Genomic DNA, 16,496 nt, shown 5'->3' on the forward strand with positions numbered 1-16,496 from the left:
TAATGTTGACCTAATGTTGACCCTAATGTTGACCCTAATGTTGACCCTAATGTTGACCCTAATGTTGACCCTAATGTTGACCCTAATGTTGACCCTAATGTTGACCCTAATGTTGACCCTAATGTTGACCCCTAATAAATGTTGACCAGCTACACGCCGCCCGAATCGTATAGTCTATGATGCGCAAAATTCACGTGCTGATTTTTCTTCTCGTAACAAGGTTCTGATTCATGAGGGTGGACCGCTACTCACCCTTGAGTAAGATCCGACTAATAATGCGAATAAGTGCTATAATGGCTTTAGAAGGACCTATGATTTCTACTTTAATTTCTTCTAGAGAGATTTTTTTGATAATAAGGGTATGAAGCTTGATGGCTTTATATATGCTGGAGACTTCTATAACGCTTTCTATAATGGCAGAGAATTTGTCTTTGGCGATGGAGATGGAGTGATCTTTGATGGCTTTACAGACAAGCTTGATGTTATTGCTTATGAAGTTACCTATGGCGTGGTGGAGTATATAAGTCTACTCCCTTATAAATTCTAGAGTGGAGCTCTTAAAAAGTCTATTGTAGATGTCTTTGGTATTATGGTTAAGAAATGGAGTGAAGGCACCTCTTAGACTGTTGACCAGGCTAACTGGCTTATTGGAGAGGGAATCTTCGCTACAGATATCAATGGCAAGGCTCTCCAGGATATGGCGAATCCTGGAACAGCTTATAATGAGGATAGAGTGGGAAATGATCGTCAGCCTGCACACTGAAGGGGTTTCAAGAAACTCCCCTTCAGCGACGATAATGGAGGCGTTCACGTCAACTCTGGCATCCCTAATCGTGCGTTCCATCTTGCAGCTACTAAGATTGGAGGATATGCGTGGGAAGGTGCTGGTCCTATCTGGTACCGCGCTCTGAGCAGTGGTAAGCTCCGCACAAATGGCAAAGCTAAATTTAAAGACTTCGCTGATCTCACAATTGAGAATGCTGGCGTGCATGTGGATAAGATCAGGGAAGCTTGGGAACTTGTCGGATATCCATTTCCTGAGAAGAGGAATAAGCTGTGATGATCATCGAAATGATCCTGATTGCCGTGCTTAGAAGTCCGAAATCTTTTCTGTTCAAAAGGTCTGTTATTTCATGGTCATAACCCAGGAACTCGCCCGATTAATCATATCAGATTTACTCAATTCCCGTGCTCGGGTCTTCTAGTTGTAGACTATTATATCTTTCATATTGGTATTCCAATGCTGGTATCGACATCATAACGGTTTCGGTGTCGTGCAGCATCTAGGCGGCCTTGTAAGGGACTCGGCTGAATCAATAGTTGATTAGGTAATCTATCACGAAGGGACTAAGCTAAAGAGAGGAAAAGACAAGAAAACATTAAGCTATCATGTTGTGCTGCCCTTATAGACAAAGGGTCATGTGACTCCAACTCATTCACTGATTGCTTAAACCTCTATCCGTGACAGGCCTAACAGCAACAGTCTTCTCTTGACTAGCTGAAATGATCGCGCGAGTAGTTAGTCTTGAAACCTGGTGTCTTCCTTCAATCCTGTCAGTTGTTCTTCATCCAAAGTGTAAAGCTAGTGCTAGAGAGGTAGTTGAACAGACATACAGTAAACTTTTCCGTCCAAAAGTGGCTACAGATCATAGTAGCGAAGAAATTACTCTGTGTGTATTATTTGACCTGACCCCTCGCGGAAAGCGATAAGAAGGCATAACAACCTCGTGAATACATAGTCGTTGATCCACTAAGCTTGTTCCAAACTTCCTGAATGGTGAACTTTTGAGACTCACTGTGATGACCTGTATGTCACGTGGTTGGGCAGGCCTACCTCCCACAACACAATCCTTGTATGATAGTGTTTTCCCTCCCATAGTTGAATTCAGTTGGAAACGCTACCATACCTAGCTTCCTATCGAGGAATCGCTATCTATGAATGAGCAGTCATCACATGATGAGAGAAAGGCTTAGGACACTGGTAGATATAAATCTCCAAGGACACAAGAGATGGATGACTGTGCAAGACGCCTTTAGTGGCAAACATAATCAGAAAGTGACAACGCCCTACAGGCCCAAGCAAGCTTCTTGACAGACACCACAGTTGTAAGCTGATATAACACTCATTGGCGCTGCAGGCTTCCGTCGGCATATGGAAAAGGAGGGAACAGAGACCTGTGTCATCAGTCTGTATGAGCTTGATAAAGCCCTAGAAGCCCACCGGCTATCGGGAAAGGTCGAAGACGACAAGGAAGTGTTGTTATAAGAAGATCCGCCTGTTTATTGTCGCCCTTGGAGCGATGCCTTTTTAAAAAAGGAATCTGACATGCTGCCTGTCCCGGGACTGTGACCACCACATTTAGCTTGAGGCCACCAATGCTCTTGGCTACTCTTCCCACTACAAGATGTCCTAGGAAGAGCTTGAAGCCGCGAAGATGTACCTCATGGAGAACCTCAAAAAGAGTTTTATTATACTACCCACCGCTCCATTCGCGTATCCTATTCTGATGGCGAAGAAGCCAGGTGGAGGATTACGTTTCTGTGTGGATTACCGGAAACTGAACTCTGTTACCAAGAAGGACTGTTACCCGCTACTGTTGGTGGAAGAGCTTCTCGGCAGGATCAGTCAGGGAAAGATATACACAAAACTGGACATATGCCAAGGACTTTACTGAATACGGATGACACCAGAAGCAGAGGACCTCACCACGTTCAGGACCCGTTATGGAATGTATAGGTATTGAGTCATGCCGTTCGGCTTAGCCAACGGACTGGCAATCTTTCAGGGGTTTATAAATGACATTTTCATGGAGTTGCTGGATGATTTTGTAACGGTTTTTATTGATGACCTCTTGATCTTTAGTGATGCAGAGTTGCAGCACCAGGAACATGTTAAGAAAGTCCTACAACGTCTGAGAGAAGCAGGTCTCCAGGCCAGTATCAAGAAATGTGAATTCCACGTGAAAGTAGACCCAGAGAAGGTTAGTATTGTGAAGAACTGGGATATATTAAGTACAGTAAGAGGGATACGATCATTCTTAGGCTTCTGGAACTTTTACCGGAAGTTTATAAAAAACTACAGCTGGATCGCGAGACCACCAAACTTACTAATCCGGAAGGATACGGTTTTCTATTGGGATTCTCGCTGCAGAGAGCCCTTTGATCAGTTGAAGTAGAAGCCTACTGAAACTTCTGTGTTAGGGCACTATGATCCTAACTGGATATCTGGAAGCTCCTTCGACCCCACTTTTACCCTTGTCTCAGCTGACTATCATTTTCCTAGTAGCCAAAGCCTAGAACCGACTCATAGCTGGTGTTAATCCGATGCCAAGATAAAATAACGTAAAGCTTAATTGTGCGGCATGAACCTCTTGTTTCGATTGTTATCCGCAAACGGCTCCCATCTACGCAGTCAGGGCCTAGACCACCACTTCTACAGATCATATGATCTGTCCGCACTGATCACTTGTCTAACCCCCGGCTTGGCAATTCTATATGAAGTGCCTGTCTGATGGCGTGATCTAACTCAGAAGTTTATTCTATGAATTCAGATAGTAACGGTGCAGAATTCTATTGTTGGCATGACCGACGCTGACTCTCACGATAAGCATAAGTAGCAACGCCGCCAGGGCCAAAGCAAGACAAGTCAGACCTTGTAGACTACAGCCACCATTTTTTTCAACACTGCGTCCTATCTCGAACTTCGACTGATTTCGATTCAAAGAAGATGCCTGTTCCCCACTACGGCGTCTGGGTTGGTAAACCCACTAGGTATACTGTCGATGGACCGAACGATCCCACTCCGCACATCCAGCTCTTTTTTACTGATGATTCCTCGAGGGAGCGGAGGGCTGCAATCAATGTCAAATCTAATGGTACAGAGTCTCGCCTCGTATTTTGGTCTTCTGACAACTTCACCCATTCCATCACGGACAGCCTCTCGAACCTGGACCCTGGTTTTTATCTAGTCCAGGATTTCCACCATTATCGTTACAGACACCATCACTCAGAACAACCTGATTTACACGGTGTTGACCTTTATCGCATGAAGGACCTGCTGGATTTCAAGTCTGCACTGGTCTTGCCACACGATATTCCGGGCCGTGACAATGACATCCTGGACAAGATGAGGCCCATTCTTGATAATGCTATCGATAAATCCGCAACCATTTATATTTTTGGTTCATCATTTGGATCTGGAATCCATAATGTTCATATGAACCAGGGCAGCCTTCCTCGGTTTGATAACGGTGTCTACTCAGATGGAGCTCTGCTGTTCCAGTTCAACGACGAACACTGGGAAGCAGTATTTCTGGCCTTTGCTTCACAGAGACTCCCAACTGACGATCAAGGACTGCCAGAACCGGGCAGTAAGACCTTATTGAAAATGCTTCAGCAGGGTAGCCGATTATAGTTGAGGTTTTATGGCTTTTTGGTCAAAAGTTAATATCTTTCCCGTGAACGTCGCTAAGTTGCGGTAACTCTTTTTTTTATGTTATGTTACATATTTGTATTTGAGATACAAATTATGGAGAATTCTAGCTTACCTGCCGATGCTTGTTGCTAATTCTATCCCGTTCCCTATATGGCGACACGTTTAGGCACCTGTATGGAACATGCCATGACGCCGACGGACCGAACTCAACCTTTGCGTACTATTTGGGAAGAGTTGTGTTAAGCATAAATCGAGCTACCATCTAAGGGCTCTGGGGACTGGCTGGTGCATTCCCCGGGGATGTCTTTGGCCGCATCGCAGCGGTCAGACCGCCGTTGCTGCCAAGGTTTAATTAGCACTTGCACCTCTGAACGTGTTGATAAATTCGTAGTATGCAAAGCAATCTACAATAGACTACAGCAGCAGGTCAAGCTCAGGACAACCGCAATGAAGGATGATGTCGTATAAAATATCTTCGGCCGGTCTTGCATCAGAGACATGCCGAGCTGGTATTGGAGAACTGACATCGGCGACCACGCAATGCTGGGACATGATCAACGCCTTCGAGAACTGCAGACTAGCATTTTATTTTCGCAGGCTGTGGGGTGATATAAAGAGATTGGCTCGACCACGACGGTCCGCTAATATCCTGGGCCACAATGCCCTCTTCGAGTTCTCCGCATTGGATAACGAAAGGATATCTAGCTGGTTACTCAGCAGGAGCTATCTCTGATCTATCCACAACTATGGGTTACTTCAGTGGATAAAAACTAATATAGGGGTCTGTGGTGTAAAAAGTAAAAGCTAATCACATTTTTGTTAGATGGAGCTTTTGGTAGAGTTCAGCTAGGCTATCGATATTCATCAATTCTTCTACAATCTGTCTAACAAACGTCGGATCTATTTTACTGTACAATTTTGAAGTAAGGCTAATAATAGTCCACTTTGAGTATTTGCAATGGGAGGTCCTTGTACTTTTCTGATACCCTCGCCATATAGATTCCAAAAATCTCAGAATTGTTTTCCCATCGCCAATACCAGCGAAAGCAGTAAACCCTACTGTAATGCCCTGCTGCTTTGCCATCGGGAGAGCATAAATACAGATTTCGAACGAGAAACTGGACAGATGCCAAAACTCATTAGTTATTCACTCGTCGAAGGTGGGCCATAGGATCTGCATGACTTGCGTGTTTTCAAGATGTGGTTAACAAAACTTTATTGCAGCTTTTCCCTAGCTAACCATGAAGTCTCTCATAAGCGGCATTGATGAAGCTCTTGAACTCGATAGCCAGATACTTATTATATTCATCGAACAAAATCTGAGATAATACGACAGGAAAAATAATTCGTATTCTAAGATTAAGCCCATCTTCTCTATCTGGAAACTCCTAAAAGCTGTAGAAAAAAGTTATTCTATCTTCTAGAGACCAAGTCACAACGAGTTTAATATCATATACAGAATCGCCATATTCTAATACCAAGTCTAGTACCTCAGGAGTCATTTCGATGCGTACACGGCAGATGTGCTGCCAACAGTTTCAATAATACCAAGCGGATACGGACCAAGGGAATAATGTTCCGGATGCGCCGGTGCCATCATATCAAGATAAGGACGCCGTGTGCCCTCAGATATTCCTTTGGCGTCCATTCCTATAAACCACTCCACGAACTAACACAAAGTAATTCCTTTGGCACTAAAGTCAACACGAGATTCCTTGAATTAGCCGTTCGATCTGGCAGTAATACTTTTGAAGTAAGCATCGTCTTCTTCTATCTACTCCGCAAGAAGGTCCAGCATCGGCTGCCCTTCAGGTAAAGTCTCCAGATTTCGGAGACCTCTCCGGGTGGCTTTCATCTCCCAGGCATCGATTTCACCAGCTGAAAGGTTTCTATATACACCGACTTTTTGGCTTCAACTTCAAACCACCACAACTCCGTCAATATGGGCTCAATTGATGAGGCGCTTGTTTTTTTTAGAATCCTTACATCCAGGAGGGTCATTTAAATATGCAGGAGTGGCGAAAAGATCTAACATTGATTGTACAACTCTCTTAAGGCGTCACCGCGGTGTTATGCGGTTAAAAGAGAACCAATACAAAAACCAGCGATTACTTAATAGCCAGCAGGTCAAAACTCTCATAAGTTATATTAACAAAGTCTCTGAGAGAGGCCTGTTTCCTATCTCTGAGATACTTCGGAATTTTGCAAAAGAAATCTCAGGAATAAAGCCTGGAAAGCACTGGCCAAGCCGTTTTCTAATAAAATATCAAAATAAGCTGATCTCTCGCTATACTACTGGAATTAATTCTACATATAAGAGAGCTGATTTAGCGTTTAAATATACTCTATACTTTGAGTTACTCGCCAGAAAGATCAAGGAATATAAGATACAGTCTGAGAATATATATAATATAGACAAAAAAGGATTTCTTATTAAATATTCACTAAGAGTAAAAGAATCTTTTCCAAACATTACTATAAGTAGAATAGAATAAAGTAGCATCTACAAAATAATAATTGTAAGTGGATTACTACAATTGCTTATATTTGCGTAGATAGAACAGCTCTACTACCAGAACTTATTTACCAGACAGCTTCAAGCAATCTACAAGACTCTTGGTTCCAGGATTTTGATATTATGAAGCACCGCTGTTTCTTTATCTCTTCAGCAAGTAGTTGAATAAATAATAATATTGGATTTGCATGGATTTGAGATCTATTTAATCCGGAGACAAAGAGCAAAGTATAGAGATAATAGAGATTGTTAATCCTTGATAGCTATGGATTCTATATTATAATAAAGTTTATAAATTTCTGTACCGAGAACCGAATTTATTTAATAACTTATCCACTATATTCAATACACTCTCTACAGTCTCCTGATATTGGTATCTTCGGACCGCTTTCAATAGTCTATAGCAATAAATTGGAGACCTTTTCATATACCTGCCAGGGTCTAAGTCAAATTACAAAGCGTGATTTCTTCTGTCTATTTTAGCTGAGCTGGGAAAGAGCTTTATTATCTAACAATATTAATTCTATATAGAAATCTGTTGGCATATCGCTCTGGGACTCCGAGATTATTCTAAAGCGATTTAGCAAAGAAGACAATCAACGGCTATCTAGCAGTGAATTATCCCAGTCTATACTATATACAGATAACTGGAGAAGAATTGAAAAGCTTCTTCGATAGATTATCTCTGATATATATAATAAGAGATCAAAAGAACTTAGCTCTACAATACACCATCTCTCAACAGAGTATATCTTGCTAAAGCTACGCTGCAAGGGCCTTGAGAACACCCATCTGAATAAGAAGAAAAGGCAACAGCGTGGGAAATCTTTTTTATTTGAATTAAGAGCTCCAGAGGATAGCTATACTATATTTTGTTCGCCCGGCAAGATACAGCAAGCGCGGCAGCTGCAGAGTAAAAAGAAAGCTGCTATAGAGATTGCTAAGACATCTAAAGAGCAAGAAATGCTTCGCCGGCAGCAAGAGAAGCTAGAGAAGCAACGCTTAGTTAAGAAAAGAAAGCAAATCAGAGCAGCTAATAAAGAGTTACGCCTCCTTGAAGCAGAGCAAAAGAAGAGCCAGAAGGAGGAAGAGCGCCTGGCTAAGGAGGCTGATAACCAGCTTCAAAATGACTTCAGAGTGCTTCAAAAAGGCAAGAAGAAGTGTCTTAAGCCAGCTATATCTCAAAAGAAGCAAGATATTACTATCCCAGAGCCTCAGATTGATACAGAGAGCAGTGTATCTATAAATCCTCGTGGAAGACAAATACACCTCCCACAACGATTCCGGGGTTGAAAAAAAGCTGTATATAGCTTTACTAGCATCGTATATCTGCTACATCAAAGATCTAAGTATAATTTATTTAGTATGTTGCTTTAAAGCTTCATTTTTAATGTTGGTTGCCATACAGAAATTCGTGCGGCAGGTGGGGACGTGCGTCAGGTGATCATGTACGGTATATTCAACACGGTATTAAATCCTCGGCAATATGAGTCTGATCCAGTAATCCAAGAACATAACGTATCTCTTTACTTCTTGAAATAGAGACACATGCTATCCACAACGGCATCAGCACCATGGCGGTCATCTCTGCCTGTAGCCCCAGCCCATTCACCGTTACCAAGGTGTGGCACTGGCGTTACTTCGCCCTCCCTTCCACCAACATGCCAGTTGCGGTTTTTGTTTGTGTGGAACTCGAGGCCGTTGAAATAGCCGTCGTTGTGCCCCGCAAAGACGGTCATGTGATCTATTTTTTCACCGTCCTTAAATTCGAAAGGAGGAACGGGGCGATAGTCGGTGTGAGGATCTCTGCCCCCGATACGCCCGCTTTGGTGGCCATTGTCAAATTGGAATCTAAGTGCACCGAGGACAGGGTAGCCCTTCCATTCCGCCTCCCAGGCCTCAATACGCTTTATTTTGTGTTCTTGATCTCTCAGATCATAGGCACTGCCCCCAAAGCCACCATAGGGTCCGTCCTTCTCCAAGGCTAGGATATCAGCCATGGTGTTTTATGGAGATTCTTAGGAGGTATGAAAAAATTGGTCTTTTTTGTATGGTATGAGCTTGATTATAAAATATTAGAATGATGAGAATTGGGAGAGCAAGCGATGGGATGCATTAGAATGTTGCGCCTCTATATAGGTTTCCTTTCCACCAGAATAAACCCACAGATATATCATGACGACACATGTTTAGCGCGCTGCAACCCTACCTGTGCCAATAGAAAAAAGGGAAGCATCCGTTCAAAGATCATGCTTGTCTCTATGACGTTTCCATTGTTCTCTTATGGGCTAGACAAAGAGGCAAGTCCCTTCTATAACCTGAGAATAAGCTTATGTCCATACATTGGTCTAACACGCTCATAAACATGCAATAGGAGAAGCCGCTATCATTTATGCAGAATTATCTGTTACTATATCCGGACATTCTCCAAAGAACTGTCATGGTACACTATGTCATACTCCGGAGTAAACTATCCGCAGGGTACCATGGACCCGTGAACCAAGAATACCGCGCTTTCGGAAATGCTTTTGCGCAGTACTATATGCCATAGATGGAACACGCCTTGTATGGATAGAATTAGATGTACTTGTGAAAACCCTTATTGAAAGCATATTAGTATAGTCTTGTCTTGGATGTGTCTGTGACTGAAAACAGTAACACCCTAGCCCCCGTAATTCGCCACAACCTTTCGAAATCAAGTGATTCTGCTGCACCTGAAAGTTCAAAGAGAAACTCTCAATAGGCTAGACCAATCCGATGATGGTATGGGTTACCATTCTTCTTTTTAGTTGCTTCATATGATATGAACCTCAGCACGAATACGTACCGAAACACGGATGACCAGCACATGTTATTATGTGCGAGAGGTTTACCAGTGATAGTGGCGTGGTGGTAGAATGCATGCATTGCTGTTTCATCTATGAATGGTAACTACAGTTAATGTATTCCACAAGCGAGTGAGCGAGCCCACTCGTTTGGGACATGACCAAAAACCTGACTTGATTGAACCACCAGCCATGCCACCAAAAGTACGCCAGAGCTCCAGATATGAGCGCCCATGGCGCGTGATGTACTAAGAGATTGCCGTTGCCGTCCCAATATAGGGATAATTTGGCATAATCGGTGCGGCTGTCAGGTCTGCTATCGTTGCCCCTAGGGAGCTGGATAGGATACGCGCTGAGGTCTCAAGAGGTGTTTCGAAGTTTGTGGGAAGGTTGTGAGTTTAAGCCTTGGGGTAGCCCTCTTGCCTGTTCCAGAGCGTCTAGAACTCGTGCGGTCTGTTCATATGACACAAGACCAGCCCATTAGATCACAGAGGCAAACGAGTGTTCTTTCTATTGCCATAGTAAAACTGAAGAGGGCTCCGCGAACATGGCGGGGACATACTGGATAACCAATGGCATGCTACCATAATGACCTACCTTTTAGCTTAGCCAGGTGGAAGATATCAATTATGGTACGCAATACACCTAGAGCGGTAGGCGCTGCAAAATGATGATTTGTTAGCTTAGATTCTGCATATTCGCCCGCCCTTTTTGATATGATGTCTATTAACTAGCGTTCGTCGGGTTCCCGGCTTGGCCCGCCCCGAACCCGACCTGATATCAACTCTTAAGTGCTATAGACAGGTCACAGTTCAGGTGACTTAGGGTTCTAAAATTCTGTATAGACTAAATACAATAAAGCGCAGGGGGTCACCCTTGGCATCTTCAGTGGTCAGCTCACTTGTAACCTCGGCGGGGGACGTCTGTATGTTCCAAGAATAGTTTCATACCCAGTTCCCAGTGCATCTTATCATGTACCTACCATTCCCTTCCACTTCCCTTCACCTTTCACCAAGGCTGCGGCACAGCCCGAATGGAATTTGTCCCACAATGAATCTCGCCCCCATCCCTATGATGTGAATACCAATCATCCATATAGGTTACATGATATTGATTTCTTTGATAACCATTGCTTATTCTCTGTTTCATAATATCCACCCCATTAATCACAGGCCCCCAAGGATCCGGTGCTAAGTATTCATTGCCGCTCAGAACTGGCACATTTATAGGCCTGGGTATAGCGCAATTACATACTTGCTGCTGCAATTACGTTCGGGGTTCACACCGTCGTCTGGACCCCAGCAGATTCCTCTTTCGAATACAACAGGGACTTGGTAAATATCATTGTCTTCAATGCCAGTTTCACCTTTTAACTTTTCCTTGACAGAATTCATGAGCTTTGCCAATCTCTCGTTTACATCAATATGGGTTTCATTGGAGAGGAACTCGTTGATAGAATAGCCGGTGACATAAGGAGAAGGCGGACGACAGTGTCCAAGATTCATTTTTGCGGGAGAAGGCGGGTGTATCGCCATGCCCCTCTGCCTTGGCCTTCCGAAGGACCTCAAGCCCGCCAATGGGGTCAGCAATGAAGAGCACCCACCCATGGACACTATTGGGATTGTTTGCAGGGAAGAGCTGGACACACTCATCTACATGTCCATTCCCCAGTCAGGATGCTTCGATTATCGATGGGTCTTGAATTTCCTCGGCGCGGATATAGTCATTGATATGTGGTAGGTGAGTTTCATGCCGACCCTCAATAACGCCACCGACAGGGTAAAATTCGCCGTTGTGTGTATACGAGGTATTATTTCCAAGTTACCCGTGGAGTTTACTTCATCTCTTACGCCTCCGGAGCTGTATACTGCGCCTCGTCCTTTATGCCGGAGGCATTCGAAGACCTGTCATCCGGGGACGAGAGATGGCTGGGATGAACGGATCATGACTTGGAGCGTTGTCGGTCCGTTCGGGCCTGAGAACCGGCGCAGCGCACAAACGGACCAAGTCCTCCGAATTACCAGCAATACCATTCTGAACGAAGAAATGGACCTCAGCAGTCCCATTCCATCCACGTGGTCTTCGGGTATCACGAACAGTGATCCATAAAGCTAGACCGTCTTGAAGCTCCTTCTGAGGAAATTTATCATTATTATTCACAATGACACGCCCTCCCCCCTCAGGGTTTCTCTTAAATATACGAACATTCTTCCTCGCGATTTCGTGATCAACTCCAACCCCGCCCCAAGCATCTGTGGATACTCTTGCGCTGTCCCAATGTGACGAATGCCTTGAATGTGCTTGAGAAGATTCGGGGTCGTCGAGCTATGGAAGAGTCATCTCAACGTTGGATCGAATATGTCTATGAGTGGGGTGAAGATTGGAGATTCATATAGTCATTTTATGCCTTGATTATCTTGCGGTCTTGACGGGATATTATGCCTGCGCTCGGCATGCAATACATAAGATTATCCACATAATGCATCAACCTTCTGCAAGCATGCACTTTCTCTAACATAGTTCATGGCCTCGGTCCTTGAGACCCACATCGATTCGACGCTTGATATTTCATCAACTGGGACTCTTCTCTTGGCTTTCCCTATGGGACTAAGGTCACTGTACATCTATACAGTCACATGGTCTAACAATGAGGTGTGTCCTCAAACTTTGCGTCTTGAAGACCGCGTCAGAGGGCCTCGTGGGCACAAAATCACCTTTCTTTCAGTTTCTTCTACACTTCCCTCATCTCCATACCTGCCTCGCACCTTGGCTACTGTCGAGATAGTGCGCCGGCTGCACACAACGTCTTCTTACGCCTTATGAAGAACATACACTACTTCTCTCTACGGCGCCATATCTCTACCATGAGCATCCTTGGAGGCAAGTCGACGGCACCGTTAGTGTCAGTCTCGGTGACGCAGTTCATCGCGCTATCAACAAAGTGAAGGGCAATTTCGGAACTCGTGAAGAGAAAAAAGCAGCCAGAAGCTACTGATGCAGAAGTAGTGGCTTGTGCTGAGACTTTCGCCCAACTGGAGCAGCCACAGCCAACGAAAGAGACCAAGCTTTGTCATTGGATTTCTCCCTCGCGATTCTAACGCCCTTGAGCCCGACAACTCACACTCCGATTACCCAACGTCATATGCATTGGTTGCACATGCAAAGATGGAGAGAGGAGAAAAGCTTGAAGTAACATGCGAGCTGCAAATCTGCCGTACCATGGTTCCCAGTACGTCGCTTGTTTTTGAACGTTTCAGAAGGTTCCAAGAGATACCATTTAGCACCAGGCTGTTCCTATCGCGTGAGCACCTGCCCAATTGAACGTCAAAAAGGACGCCCAACGGGACTGCTCTGCTTGAAGGACCCCTGGTAGAGAGGGGTCGTCCCTCTGAAATCGAGGAAGTTGTGATTCGCGAGGTCAGATGGTTACTGGCAAAAGCAGTCGAAATTTCACACAAGCACCCTTCCTCACCACTTGGCCCCGATTCAGATAAAAGCACACATGTACAATCTGTGTAGGAAAAAGGCAATCGGGTACCCGAGGATCCTGTCTTCTGGAAAAAAGACAAATGGTCTCAAGTAAGCCCAAGTACCATTTCGATTACTCGCTTAAATGGTCACGAGCGACATGAAACCAACTACATTGCCCGCAGCCAGGAGACCACCGAGGACTAGCACTGTTATGATTGAGATATCCCCTGAAAAGATAGGCATTTTCGTGAGCCATCGACTAAGGCTTGAATTGTCATCGGCGAAGGACACTTCTGTTCAACAGGCCCAGACCTTGGTGGACTGAACTCCCGTTCAACATTGGCTTGCCGCAACATATTCTTTGCACAGAGGTCATATTGCACATGACGCACCGATACATGAGGGTGTGCTCGAGACAGAAAGTGAGCCACCCGGGTATGAAGATTCTGGAAGGATGCCTCCAGCATACGATGTGTGGACGCTTGATACTGCGCTTTCTCAAGGAAAAGCTTTCTCATTGTCATTGCACTCAATTTAGATGCGGGCGTTAGGCGATTTGGAGTTTAATGAGTACTTTGGAGGGCATATTTTCTATTGTGGACGCAACTGAGAGGCTGATTACAATTCTCCATGCCATAAAATAGACAATTTCGGGAAAGGTAATTAAAGTCATGATAAATGAAAACGAACAACACGATATTGATACGGAAAAGCTCTTTCAACTATCTAGAATTCGAAACAAGTCGTTATTGACAGTCTGCGGAAGCTGTGACCATTCCTGGAATTCAACGAGGTAACGATGTACAAAAGACGAAGCTGCGTTGCCTCATTGTTTACTGCAACGTTCTCGAGTTACGGCGTTCCTGACCTCTCCCCGGAATCAAGTGGTTGACATATCAGGGCGAAGAAGCCTGTTCCTGTTTTTGACCCTCCCCAAATATCACCTAGACGAACAAATATGAGTAAGGTGCTCGAAATTACAGGTGAAAAGGCAGTCGCGGGCCATACCCGCGAAGCCCGGGGAATCTTGAGCTCTTGGGCCTGTAGTGGCAAGATGACCGTGAAGCCTGAGTCAAAGAACTCGGTCAAGAACTCAGACATAATTATGCCAAACAAGCAGAATAGTTTAGTCCATAGATTGGGAAATGCCGATGGGCGTTCACGTCCAAGATGCTCAATCCGAACAGATGGTGATTGATCCTGGGGAATTTCCGGCACGTTTGACCGAGAGGTGCTTTTCGACGGCGTTCTGAACTTTCAATGTCTTCGTCGGTTGAAGGTCGCCAAATTCGCTCACCAGTCAAGTAAACAAGGCACCGGGTGTGCCGATGATATTGGCTGCCACGGAAGTCTTCGGCACCAAAAGCCCAAGACCTGATGAAGATTCAGAGCCGCCTGACAGTAAGTGAGAGTCGCAACGATTGAAATTCTCGGGTACTTGAAAATCAACAGCTCTTCAATGACACGCTTCAAAAACGTAAAAGAAGAATAGAAAAGAGTTTTTGTGTCGGAAATGACTGAATCCTGGTCCGTTTCCTTGATTAAAATGCATGGTTTGCTCAAAAACCTTGACAATGTTGGGCCAAAGGACCGTTCTGATTCCTTTAGTTTTCAAAGACAATTCCACTATAAATTTCCAAATAAGGCTGCCATGATACTAGCCACCTGGAGACTTAGAAAAGCAAGGGCAAAGGAGAGTCGTGATTGGCTTACTCACGCTCCACGAGCTAATGTAGTGAGCTCAGGTGTTCGATGTACTTCCAAGGTGACAGTTTACGTTTGTTAAGCGAGTATCTATACCATCTGCTAGCGAAAGAGTCTGGTTCCATAAACCGTCCATCCCCACCATTACGGTAGGGGTTTTTTTTGGCTGTCAAGATTGACATTGTCGTCTTGCAAGTTCTACTGTTGCTCTACTGACCTTGGAATTACAGGAAATGTCACCGACCATCCATTGCGTTCGTCATGAGGAAGGCTTTCATAACGTTGGTGGCGGTTGCTATACCATTCTACCATTCCTGATCCACGTTTGACACCAACTGGGAGGAGTTAATGTGAATCGCTACGTAAAGGCACCTTCTTTGACCAGTCGAAAATTTCACTTATGATATCTTCGCCTATGTGCCGAACCCATCAAACTGCGCCTCTGGCTTTCCAGACAGCTCTAACGTCGACTCTCAAACCCCAAAGGATTGTTGCGTTCTCTGAGGCTCAGGGACTGTCAGGCGGCCCGTGCGACATTGGATCGGACCCAGACATCCTACGACGCGTCGTGGAAAGGGAGAAATGGCCTGTGAACCTTTCATTCGTGAAAGATGGCTGGAACCAAAAGAAAGCTGGAAGCCGCTATAGTCAGAGCAACAATTCAATCAGAGCTCGAGCCCGTGATGCTCGACTGTCCTTGCGCGCGAAATTACGAGAGTTGATTTCAAATGGGGATGACGACGCGGGTATTGTTCTCATCACACACGGTGGATTTCTGCATTATCTTACTGACGACTAGGAGGACTCCTATCACCACCAAGGTACTGGATGGCACAATTGTGAGACACGTGCTTATGTATTCGAACACGATTTTAGGTCCAGTCACGATCAAGAGGCCTGGTTGATGGAAACAAGAGAAAGTCGGTGGGAGCGTGGCAAAGTTCATCCTATGTATGGAAAGAAGGATCAGGTCAAGCTTTTCACTGCAGCGATGTAGCGTTGACAGGCCTAAGGACTGCAACGACCAGATGAAGGGATCTTGATTTAGCAGTTGAATGATTTCTCAACATGGGTACTCGAGGCCACAAGATGCACAAGACATATCCGTATGAGCGCTCTCAGGCAGGAATGCTCAATAAAATGTCCCTCGCAGGTCCTACGCATGCCCTTTTTCTGGCGCTGTTGCAAATGTGAATATCTGGGGCTCTCTTAATTTCTTTTCCAGTTTCTAGATCTTCATTCACTGTTTCGGCAGACAATAAAACGCTCTGCTTTCTTTCAATGATTAGTGGGTTTCTTTCTAGCGTTGTACAGCAGCCTTTGCCTAATGGCGGCACTCCATCTTGTCAATTCGTATTAAACAGTAGCATCTAGATACCCTTACACATGAAGACAGCTCATGAATATGGTATTTCATTCATTATCAGATGCTGTACCTAGAGCTAGTCATGATAACTTACTCTGGGTCTCTTAGCACTCTCCCACTCGCGTTGTTCTCGCGCTTCCTATCTCGCTTCCCTTTTCTGTCTGGCCGTTTATAATTCAC

The 16,496-nt window shown here is 44.7% G+C and overlaps 5 protein-coding genes across 5 annotated transcripts; 2 read left to right on the top strand and 3 right to left on the bottom strand.

The window, feature by feature from the left end:
* The first annotated feature begins 3,392 nt into the window (after positions 1-3,392).
* F9C07_2276617 (uncharacterized protein) lies at positions 3,393-5,064 on the top strand. Its single transcript, XM_041284503.2, has one exon. It carries the CDS (start codon positions 3,728-3,730, stop codon positions 4,412-4,414), a length of 687 nt encoding a protein of 228 aa, XP_041141835.1. The 5' UTR covers positions 3,393-3,727; the 3' UTR covers positions 4,415-5,064.
* Positions 5,065-8,303: 3,239 nt separating this feature from the next.
* Positions 8,304-9,113, bottom strand: F9C07_2124799 (uncharacterized protein). The gene has a single exon (XM_041284507.2). It carries the CDS (start codon positions 8,948-8,950, stop codon positions 8,477-8,479), a length of 474 nt encoding a protein of 157 aa, XP_041141836.1. The 5' UTR covers positions 8,951-9,113; the 3' UTR covers positions 8,304-8,476.
* A 1,483-nt stretch (positions 9,114-10,596) lies between these two features.
* Positions 10,597-11,280, bottom strand: F9C07_2098887 (uncharacterized protein; the record flags this gene model as incomplete). Its single annotated transcript, XM_071508894.1, has 4 exons — positions 10,597-10,698; positions 10,758-10,844; positions 10,880-11,006; positions 11,030-11,280. The coding sequence occupies 4 exons, from the start codon at positions 11,278-11,280 to the stop codon at positions 10,597-10,599; spliced, it is 567 nt and encodes a 188-aa protein (XP_071363418.1).
* A 221-nt stretch (positions 11,281-11,501) lies between these two features.
* F9C07_2206445 (uncharacterized protein) lies at positions 11,502-12,753 on the bottom strand. Its single transcript, XM_071509637.1, has 4 exons — positions 12,639-12,753; positions 12,530-12,568; positions 12,265-12,399; positions 11,502-12,100 (listed from the first exon to the last, which is right to left on the bottom strand). The coding sequence occupies exons 1-4, from the start codon at positions 12,699-12,701 to the stop codon at positions 11,657-11,659; spliced, it is 681 nt and encodes a 226-aa protein (XP_071363419.1). The 5' UTR covers positions 12,702-12,753; the 3' UTR covers positions 11,502-11,656.
* Positions 12,754-15,298: 2,545 nt separating this feature from the next.
* F9C07_2124806 (phosphoglycerate mutase family protein) lies at positions 15,299-16,484 on the top strand. The gene is made up of 3 exons (XM_071509077.1): positions 15,299-15,696; positions 15,753-15,771; positions 15,827-16,484. The coding sequence occupies exons 1-3, from the start codon at positions 15,351-15,353 to the stop codon at positions 15,945-15,947; spliced, it is 486 nt and encodes a 161-aa protein (XP_071363420.1). The 5' UTR covers positions 15,299-15,350; the 3' UTR covers positions 15,948-16,484.
* The last annotated feature ends 12 nt before the right edge of the window (positions 16,485-16,496 follow it).

The sequence above is a fragment of the Aspergillus flavus genome, chromosome 2 (assembly GCF_009017415.1).
Source record: "Aspergillus flavus chromosome 2, complete sequence".
Taxonomy (NCBI): domain Eukaryota; kingdom Fungi; phylum Ascomycota; class Eurotiomycetes; order Eurotiales; family Aspergillaceae; genus Aspergillus; species Aspergillus flavus.